The sequence below is a fragment of the Vanellus vanellus genome (genome assembly GCF_965231255.1).
Source record: "Vanellus vanellus genome assembly, chromosome: 2".
Lineage (NCBI taxonomy): Eukaryota > Metazoa > Chordata > Aves > Charadriiformes > Charadriidae > Vanellus > Vanellus vanellus.
The window spans coordinates 144,630,252-144,640,998 of NC_138906.1; the positions used below are offsets into that span (position 1 = coordinate 144,630,252).

The 10,747-nt window shown below is 44.4% G+C and overlaps 1 protein-coding gene across 1 annotated transcript; it reads right to left on the reverse strand.

Annotated features, from left to right (window-relative positions):
* Nucleotides 1–1,535: 1,535 nt before the first annotated feature.
* On the reverse strand, nucleotides 1,536–10,580 carry TP53INP1 (tumor protein p53 inducible nuclear protein 1). The gene is made up of 4 exons (XM_082479294.1): nucleotides 10,541–10,580; nucleotides 6,700–6,983; nucleotides 5,894–6,242; nucleotides 1,536–1,852 (listed from the first exon to the last, which is right to left on the reverse strand). The coding sequence occupies exons 2-4, from the start codon at nucleotides 6,809–6,811 to the stop codon at nucleotides 1,603–1,605; spliced, it is 711 nt and encodes a 236-aa protein (XP_082335420.1). The 5' UTR covers nucleotides 6,812–6,983; nucleotides 10,541–10,580; the 3' UTR covers nucleotides 1,536–1,602.
* Nucleotides 10,581–10,747: the final 167 nt, after the last annotated feature.

The following is a 10,747-nucleotide window of genomic DNA, read 5'->3' on the forward strand; positions in this document are numbered from 1 at the left end:
CTCCTCACACAACTCCTTATACTAACTTCTGTATAAGGACTACTGGAAGACATGGTTGAATGTAATGTTAACACTTTAATGCCCTAGGCACTAAATGCAAGGAGAAAACAGTAAGTCACATTAAGCACTGACAGAAAGGGGGATAAACTGACTTTTATTTCCCCCTTCTTTCAGTGCAGATTTCTGCTTCCTCACCTCCATAGCCATTTAATCTGCTTCCCACATTGATCTATTAGTTCAGCACGCCACGTGGCTGCTGTGTAATACACACTTTGTTGACAGGTGAACTTTTAAGTGCCTGCCAACTTCCAAAACATCTCACACAGTGTTCTTAAGAAAACTACTTGTTAGTTTTGAATGGCTTTTCTTTCCTGTTGGCCCAAAGAATTGCTATCCAGTCCTTCTGCCCCCACTGGGCTAGAACAACCACTGCCAACCAATCCATCTCTTTTTTTTTTTTTTTTTTATATATACCCTGTTATCACTGTGTTTAGTTCTGCAAGACTGTTTTTCAGCATTCTCTTCTCCCTGCCACACACTGCTCTTCATTTCCAGTCACAATTAACTCAGATTTCATTTTTAGAGAGAGAAAATTAGGAGAACTTTTGATAAAAACCTTCCTTCTAGCTACTTTTGAGCTACTCTCAATCTGTAAACATGAGACAATCTAACAGCAATTAGCAGCTCAGAAATAGCTATCCATCAGCCTGACTTCTTTAAAGAAGAGTCAGCTAACGATGAGGTTAAAAGAATGGTGGATCCACCATCATTTTCCGTTAACTAGATTACAAATTAAATGAAATAGGGTGGAGGAAATACATCTTTCAAGGACAGAAAGAGAAAGAGTTAGAGAAAGGGAGCAAGAACTCAAACTGTACCAAGTAAAACCCAGTTCAGCTCTCTGGGTTGTACACCTGCATTTAACCCATAGGTCCACTTTTCCTTCCACTCTACTGTGAGGTACTACATCTGTAACACCAGTGCCATATCATACTGCAACAATACTGGGGGGGGGGGGACACACACTTAACCCTTTTCTGATACCCATATTAAGTACCCAATACACCTACAGACTCCACTAACACAAGTAGGTACTAGGCAATTTAGATTAGATGTCCTTCCTGTAACAGTTCAGCATAGCTATGTAGTATCCACTGGCAGCTATAGTATTTCCTTGTTAAAAAGTAATCATATATGCTGAATACAGACAGATACACAAGCTGTCAAGTACTGGTCTTTAAAGCATATGGCTAACCTCAAATTTTCTAACTCCTCTTTGATTAATGCAAAATGTAACTGATTTCCATCTCAGTTAAGTTTCTTTAAAATACCAACTAAGACCCCATCTATACATCATAGTTTATAAAACAGCACACAAACTATCATCCTGATAGGCTTCCAAGACATTGACATTTAACATCAATGTTTAGGAACTGCTGTATGATGTTCAGAGATTTATGCGTCGTTTGAAAAGTATGCAACACTAGTTATGATTGTGTTTGAGAGACTGACGATCAGCTTCAGATTGACCACACTTACCTATGCATGAAAACAAGAGCAACTTAAAAACAATTAGACCATAGATTAAAACCGTGAGAGCCATCAGTAATTGAACTGACGCTGGCAAGGCTGGTGAACGAACAGTCCGTTGTGCTTGATTTGCCGAGAGTGGCAATCCCTGGTGAGGTTTTGGCGACGGAGACCGTTTCTGTTGAGACAGTGTCTTTCATTATGTTCTTTTATCCAGTGGGTAGGACGAAAGCTCTTGGTTTTTTCCAGAAAAGTTGAACGAGTTGCAAGAGCTGTGACGTAGCAGTGAACACGCTGTCCCGTTTCATTTCGGGCCTCCAGTCTAGAAGCATAACAAGCAGATATCAGTCATTACTGAGGTGCATTGGAAAGACATGCAAACTATCAAGGGCAGGAGAACATGGACATCATCATCCAGCATTTCAAAAGGACACACTTAATCTACTGGACAGAGATTTGGGCTTAAGCAAGGTCAAGCCTGTTCAGGAAAACTACGCTGGTAAGCAATGCATAGTGCTGCTAACTCACTTTTAGTTTGAAGGCACCATGATAGCCTTTGGACTTTTGGTATATTACGCTACTGGGCCCTTTCTTCCCCACCCCACCTCCCTAAGCCCAAGATGCAATATAGACCAGTAATATAAGGCAGCATGTGTCACACTGCTCCAGCTTTAGAAGACTTGGTGTTATCCACTAGGCAGTTTGGTTTAAAATCATCTTGAACATCAGTGGTTCAGCCTAAAAACAGAAGCACAGTAACGAAAGTCTGTTGGGATTGCCAGCCACACAAGTAAATCCAAACAATATTCATGCAGAGGAATAGGAAAGATAGACCAGTTGTGACACATACAGGAAATAACTTAGAAGGATTGTTCCTCAACCAGCCCTCTAGATTTCATGAGCAGATAGTCAGCAGTTTTGGCAAACCCTTACTCCATCATGCACTAGTGGAAAAACAAACCAGCAGCCTATGCAAGCAGGGATGGGCATGTTGAAAAAGGACTTCCCTACTTGACAGAACAATCACTGATGTTTCCTGAAACTTCCAAAGTAAAGCTAAAAATACCCTGATGGTTTTAAAAGCAAAGCAAATCCCAAGTCTGAGTGACACAGCTGGTATGAGACCAGTGGCACCAGAGTCGCTTCCCTTTTCTCTCCCCACCCAAGGCCCAACTCATCTGTCAACTCAGTGGCGCCCAGGAAAGAAGTCTGCAAGACCAGGAGCTTGCTCAAGGTCTCTAAGGAAGTCTGTTTTTCAGCACTAGCATGACTTCATTATAAAGTCTTTTCTGGAAGAGCTTAACTTGCATTTATTGCAAGATGTCTGTGCAGACATAAGTCTGGTCTGCTGTGCCCATGGTACACCCTTATAGCCTTGCTCTTCACGGGGGGCTGTAGGTGCCTGGCACAGAAATGAGCTCTTCTGCCTCCCCCCACTCCACACTGGAGTAAAATACTCCATCAGCATGGGAATACTCCCTCCCTTCTACTTTTTTTTTTTTTTTTTAAATATCCAAATCCACTTGCTTTTGGCTCCTTGGGTAGCTTCATATGACTGACTGAAGCCATGAATAGCCATGTTTTCCCCTGTTCATTCACTGGATATTGTCCGAAACCTAGCACTTGAAACATGAAGCAAGAAACAAGCTAATCACACAGCACAAACCAATTTACAGCGCCTTGTAAACACTTTCTATGCAGATTACACCAGTTTAATGTATACGAGGGCGCCTGCAAAAACAGGGCTACTGTTTTCTATATGGGGCAATCCCTTAACATGTTCTACAGTGCTGGAGGTGGAACTCCAAATGAAGCCTTTCCAGGGAAAGCTGTAAGGAGTTAGGAAGCCACACCACCTTGTGTTACTGGAACCTGTATTTCCTAAGCAGGCCCTTGCTGTATGTAATTAGCAAGGGGCATCAAGGGCTAATACAAAGTGGTGTGGTTTGTTATGGAAAAATATGGCTAACCTGATGAACAGGGGGAAGTTTATACAGCATCCTTCTGCTTTGAATTCAAAAGGAGCAAATAGGTTTCCTCCACTAAAGGAGAAAAATTGGTTGAAGATATTTAAACTCCTCCCCCCCCCCCTTTGTCAAATACCCTTCCAGCACTGGTTTGCAAACCAACTCTTTTACTTGCCATCTTAAAGTGAAACTGGGATAGCAGAGGTGGTTTGAATCAGCTAAAAGGTAAAATACTCCTCCAAAATGTAGCATTTTGGTATCTTAGTGTTTGCCTTTGGTAGCCCGACACTAGTGAGCCCCGGACACTGACAGAACAGGGCTGATGAGCCGCCATCAGTGTTGTCGAATTGTAACTTTAGAGGGGCTGTGTCTAAAGCCAGACTGCTGCTACACACATTTGCTGCTGTCCCCCAGCATCTATTTTGCTAGAAAGCAAAAGTGTCCTGCTAGTTGCGCTATAGAGGCAGACTTCACAAGAAAGATTAAAGGCTTCAGACCCTGCCCCAATTAATATTTAAGTAATTTTTTCTGCACTTAGCATTTTGGCTTGTTAAAGCAGATGTAGTTAGGCTTGATCAAGTAACATCATTTGGCACAAAGGTTAGTCCTAAAACCAGTATTGTTTTGGCAGACAAGGCTCTAGAGGAAGCAGTGTTGCTAGCAGCCTGATCAAACAAAAAGCACTGTCCCAAAACAGTAGTACTTACTGTGCCAGTGTGCCTTAAGCAGCTTTTCTTGGCCCTACAATGTTAAATGGCCAACCATTAAACCACTAGAGACTTCAAAACAGCTTTTGCATTATCAGTGTAATTGATTTTCCCAGTTTCTGTAATCTACCTCAGCTTCAGACTTAAGTCTACTCCCAGTTCTGCCACCCAAAATAACTCTTGTACAAAAGCCTAGATCCTCTAATGAAGCAACAGCACAGAATTCAATGTGAAGAAACTTACTCGCACATCAGTTGAGAATGACCATGCCTTTAGCTTCCCAACACATTAAAGCAGTTTAACTGCACAGCATAACATAATGCAAGATTCTTCTCTAGAAGAATTTATACCAGTATCCCTAGTTCACAAGCCCCTGAGAAAAGCCAGAATCTTACTCTGCATGTTACTATCCAATATAGTCAATCAACATTTTGGATAAACTGATCTACTGTCTCTCCCTGGAATATGCCTCACAGACTACAGTTCTCTTGCAGACTCCTTCAGACCCTCATTTTGAAGGTGCTGTGTGCTCATAGCTTCCCCCTGATTTAAGTTAAGCTAGACCTTTGATGCTTAGTATCAGAAAGTGCCCTCAAATATTCATACAAGTCCCCTGCTCTCCAAGATTAATGGTATCAGCACTATACTTCAGTATTATACAGTAGTATGTCATCTCAAAGTCACCCATTTCTTTGGCCTAAGAAGGTAAGGAAGATGATCAGAAAAGTTAATGGGTATCTACCTACAGCAACTTTACCACTTACATGCATTTCTTCCCCTGTGTAACAAAGCTTACTATGCTATGATTTTTTTTTCCCCCCAATTGTTTCTAACTGTAGGCACCAGATAGGAGGAAAAAGTCAGTCTTTGTTATTAACCAGGATTAACAAAATACCCAATTATTTCCAAATCAATAAACAAATAAGCAAATGTGGAGTCACGATGGCAAAAATACTCTATTTGTATACATTTATGTATACTATATTCATATAGCTGTGTATACCACCAAAGCAGCAGTGCACGGCAAACATGCACCTGCACCACATGGCTGGATCTTCAGCACTCAAAAAAAAGTTAAACAGCTCCACTTCTTACCTTGCTAAAAGTAGAAGTTTGCAGCACAATTTTTTTACCTTGAGGGGAGTAAGTTTTGTGGAATATTTCAGTTTGTTTTGTTCCACAAGCCACCTGTGGAAAAATTTAATCCTGTCCTAATCTATCACTAGGTCTGAGGAACAAAAAAAAGCCAAAGCAGACACCCCTGTCAGCATAGTGAAAGTAATGTTTCATCTCATGAGGTGACTGAAAGGGTACTAACAGTTATGAAAATTACATATAGCTATGGACGGGGCAAAGTGCTTTCGCATCTGTGTTATCAGCTACACAGTTAACTGCCGCTGGTTTCAACAGGACTGGAGCGTATTCTGTGAGGGAACAATTAGGCTCCATAAATATTCATTGCAGTGTCCAAATACCATACCCAACTGTTTCCTGACACGGTCATCTTGTGTAACCTTTTTCTAAGCAGGCGGGCAGCCCTGACCACCCTCCCCACCTTGTGTAGTATTCATGCTTTATTTACTTGCTCTGAAATAAGCTGGAAAATTCAGTATTAAGTGTCTAAGCTGATCAAGTAGAAACCAGATATTTTCAGCAACAGAGCTCCCTGACAAGAGAAGTCAGACGTACCTGGGACTACCTGGGCTGTGAAACTCCTCATCCCCACATCCAGTCTCATTAAGGCTGTGACAGGTATTGTGGACAGCATACACGGACATGCTGGGATGCTCTATTAGGAGGTTCTCCATCGGACTGGTTTCCACTTTGATAGTGGTTAATCCACCTGCAGTAAAACATGGGGGAGGGGTGATAAACCAGCTCTCCTCCATGGGGCACGACTCAAACTGGATGAAGCAAGACTCGCTGGCCTCCGGCAAGTGTTCCAAGGGAGATGGTAAACAAGAGAAGACAGGTGAGCCATCTGCAGCTGATGCTTCAGCGATGTCCGCTTCCTCCACAGAGCAATTAGTGCAAGTGTCTGGTGTAGGTGGCCATTAGTCAGTGGAGAGGAACCCATGGACGTTGGTGATTGCAGGAGGTCAAAAACAACAGGGTTGCACATAGCCAGAAACGAGATATAAAAAAAAAAGACAGAGAAACAGAAATAAACCCCTATCAGCACGTACACAATTATTTTTTTTTTTTTTAAACAAGGGGAGGGGGAAGGCCACACTAGACACGCAACACAACTGTTATCAGTAAAGCAATACAATTGCGTAATAAGTCAAACATATTTTATCTGTACAAGTGGTTCTGCTGAAGCCTGTGTCAGGCTAATAAACCTGACATCATTTTTCTGATCAGTTAACATGACATGTTTTGGTACATTTGTTTGGAAGACACCCTACGCTCTAATCCACACTGGTTTTGCTTAGGTAAAGTTTCTCCCAAGCTACTGGCTCCTAAGCAGAGCTTAGATTTGACAGACATCTTACCTATAAAGTCAACCAGAATCCACTCATCATCTTCTTTCTCACTGAACTCTGGCTCTTGGCTGGACAAGCTATTAATCTCTCCCATGAGCATGTTATTTAACCTCTGGAACATTACTAAGGCAGGAACAAGACTTTGGCTGGCAGATCTTTATATCCAAGGTTCAAGGCACAGCTCACACTGTACTAGAAGAGTGGCATAGACTTGAGATTAAAGTGCATAGATGCTTTATCAGCTTAGGTACAGGACATGTAGAGGCATGACTGGTAAACAGTTTGTGTGAAACCTGTAAAAAATGATGACAGGGGTGTTAATGACAAGCAATAGGTAACATCCCTAAGGAACAAATTAAAAACCCTCTCATTAGTGCGGTCTGAGGCACCAGTGAACATTTGTCCCTAGGAGGAGAGGCAGCTTCACTGGCATTCCCCATTCCCTCCCAGCTAGATACACACAGAAAAAGCTCAGGTCTCTCCTCAGAGCTGAGCTCCTTCCTCCAGATCCTCCCTCCCCGTGCAAAGGTCTGTTCAGCTGTCTGTCCCCACCTTCCCCTATGCGAGGAGAGGACTTTTGCACTGGAGCCTTGTGCCTACGCTCACTGAGGTGCTCCCTCAGCTCCCTGCCTGTCTTCCTCCCAGTCAGAGAGATGCGATGGCTGTAGCAGGAAATGCGTGCTTGCCCTTCACATCTCCTCCATTGCCACAGCCTCGCACCTCTCCCAGCGACTCCTGCAAGGGCTCTCGGGGTGCCCAAGGCAGCGTGTCTTCTCTCTCCCACCACACACAGTTCAGGGCCACTGCCTACAAGTTCACACAGTAGGAAGGCACGTCCCCTCTTCAGGTTCAAAGTGCACTGCATAGTTACCTGTGGGATCATTTTCACAGCGAGTGCCCAATTAGTCACGTATGGTAAGTCCGAGCAACAAGGAAAAGTAACTCGTATACTTAATTACAACCAATGTTTATTTCTCAAGACACCTCCCTAAATCTACATGTGATTAGTCACCATAAGCCTGAACGCTACATTTTGTGGTTAAGATGAAAAATCCCGTTACTACTGGAAAACTAAATGTTCAACCACCTCAGATCAGCACGCTTACAGCCTTGGAATATTTATGTATGAGCGAATAAATAGAAGCCATTAAAGTAGGCGAATAAGTAAAGGATGTATCTGAAAAACACTCACCAATTTAACTACAAGTGAATTTCACCATAGTAACATTTGAATTATCACAGCATGTCAGAATTATTATAGATTAAATACCTGTTTAATAATTAAATAGGGAAGAAGATATGCATGTAAGCGGGTACGAGTGTCTGCATTCAGAAAGAGAAAGGGAGTAAGACACACTACACTAGACAAACCCAGCCATTAAAAAGAAGATACAACCCATAAAGAATATTATTTAAGGCCAGTATACCCAGCTTCATCCTGACACTCTCAGACCACAAAGGGTCATTTTGGCCTCCTACGTCATCTTACCCCAGGACACCAGACCCCATCACTTGTTCAGTGCAAGGACAAGCATCTGCTCCATACAATACCGCTCCAATAGACAAGTATGCAACTACCTCCTTATTCAAACAGCACAAATAGATAGGATTAGAATTTAAAGTAATCTTCAGAAGGTGGCTTTTAGGACCACACTTGAAAACGAAACATCTAGGCTCTCTTTAAGGGAGCTACAAGAATAATCAGAAGTCTAAGGAAAAATGGTAAAATTTGAGAACTGGAAAGGCTTAACAGAGGTAAGGAAAAAATGACAACAGTAGTCAATTATGTGAAGAAAGATGCAAACATTTATTCCCTTCTTCTACATTCACAGCAAGCAGAAGTGGCTTTTAACTGCAGTAAAGTTCAATTTTCAGTGGTTACTAGCAGGAAACGCTTTTAACCATTAAGGTTGCTAAGCCCCGGGTGGGTTACCTAAGGAAACACCAAATGCCCACAGTGTTCCTAAGCACCTTCTTGAGGAGGTTTGAGTGCTTCAATTATAGACAAAGCTTGCCACAGATAAGGAAACAGGTTCTAAGTGAAAGCTTGAAGTTTGTACTTTTCCAGTTATCTTCCACATCCATCCCTAACCTTCTTCTGGCAGAAGGTCTAGGAACAGAAGAGTTCATTTTTTCTTTAGGCTAACTAGCAAGCCATAGCATAATTGCTGATCAGTGCTGGCTTCCCTCATACTCCCAGTGCCACACACATGCGCTGCCTCTTTCCTAGATCTAAACTGGAAGTACCTTCAGGCAAGGGCTGTCTTTTTATTCTGCATGTAGAATGGCGCAAGATGAAAGCTCACACTCCTATATGAAGGCTCTACAGGCAACACAGCATCATCAAATAATTAACCTCTATCAAACAAAAAAGGGGATTGCTGCTCCTGAGAACACAAATGAAACAAACTACAGCTTTTGCCCCATAAATGTCTTTCTGTAGATCAAAGGCAGGTTGTCCCATTCTCCTCTTCTCCCACCCCAAGGAAACCATCCGAATAATTTAAAAACTGGTTGATGTTTTGACATCCTATTGGACAAGTGCCTTTAAAAATGCCACACTTGCATGCTATTGTGCAAGGCAGATGGGGACCCAGACATGATGCTATTATCAAGGGCCATCATTGGAGGAGGTAAACGAGACAGAGGCTGAAAGAGGTACTCTAGTTCTGAGACAGGAACTATCAGCTGCAAGAAAAGGCAAGACTAGGAACAACTGGCTCAGCTACAGTAGGGATAAAAGGCTGTTACAGATAACACATCAAACCATAGAAAAGTTTGGGTTGGGAGGGCCCTTAAAGATCATCAAGTTCCAACCCCCCCATGCCATGGGCAGCGACACCTCCCACTAGGCCAGGTTGCTCAAAGCCCCATCCAGCCTGGCCTTGAACACCTCCAGGGATGGGGCCTCAACAACTTCTCTGGAGAAACTTGCTTCAACATCTCACCACCCTCACAGTAAAGAGTTTCTTCCTAATATCTAGTCTAAATTTACCCTCTTCCAGTTTAAAGCCATTCCCCCTCATCCTATCGCTACATGCCCTAGTAAAAAGTCCTTCCCCAGCTCTCCTGTAGGCCCCCTCTAGGTACTGGAAGGCCGCAATAAGATCTCCCCGGAGCCTTCTCTTCTCCAGGCTGAACAGCCCCAACTCTCAGCCTGTCCTCATAGGAGGAGGTACTCCAGCCCTCTGATCATCTTCATGGCCCTCCTCTGGACTCGCTCCAACACGTCTATGACCTTCTTATACTGGGGGCCCCAGAGCTGGATGTAGAACTCCAGGTGAAGTCAACAATATTGTATTGCTACATAAAAAACACTTTTTTTTTCCTTTACATCCTAACAGATGAGGCACATGCTAAGCAAAAAAAAAAAAAAAAAAGAAAATCCGGAAAAAGACACCTCTCCCAAATGACTTCTGTAGCTCTCAGAGAGCCTGGCTGCTGATCCCCCATGTAGCCCCAGCTCTCAACCTTCTCGTTACCACCAGGAGGCTCCAAAAAGCCGCTTTCAGCCGAGCCGGCGGGTGACCCCGGCACAGCCCGCAGCAGCTGCGCACCTTCCCGGCTGCGCTGCGGAGCCCAGCCCAGCCCCGCCGCTGGGCGGAGAGGGGCGGGGGGGATGGGAGGAGGAAAAAGGAAAGGACACGGCTACCGGCTCCTCGACAGCCGGCAAAACCCTCCCGAACCCGGTGTTTTCCGCGGAAAGAGAAGCCGGGATGGATGGAGGGGGAGATGGGCGATCCGCCGCTCGCCTTCCACCGGGCACTCAGACCACCGCTGCACCCACCCACCCACCCCTCCCCACCGGCACACAGCCTAAGACTCATCCCCCGCCAAGCTTAACACTCACCCGATCCCCGCTGCTGCTGCTGTTCCTCCCGGTTCCACGGCCGCACCGAACTCCGCGGCCCCGCGGAGCCCTTTGTTGTTATAGCCGCGGCGCGCAGCTGACGGACCCGGCCGCCCCGGCCACGCCCCCTCCCCGCCCCTCCGCCAATGGGAGCCGCCGGCGGCTGTCGCTAACGCACGTGACGGGCGGGCAGGGGACGCTGCGGGG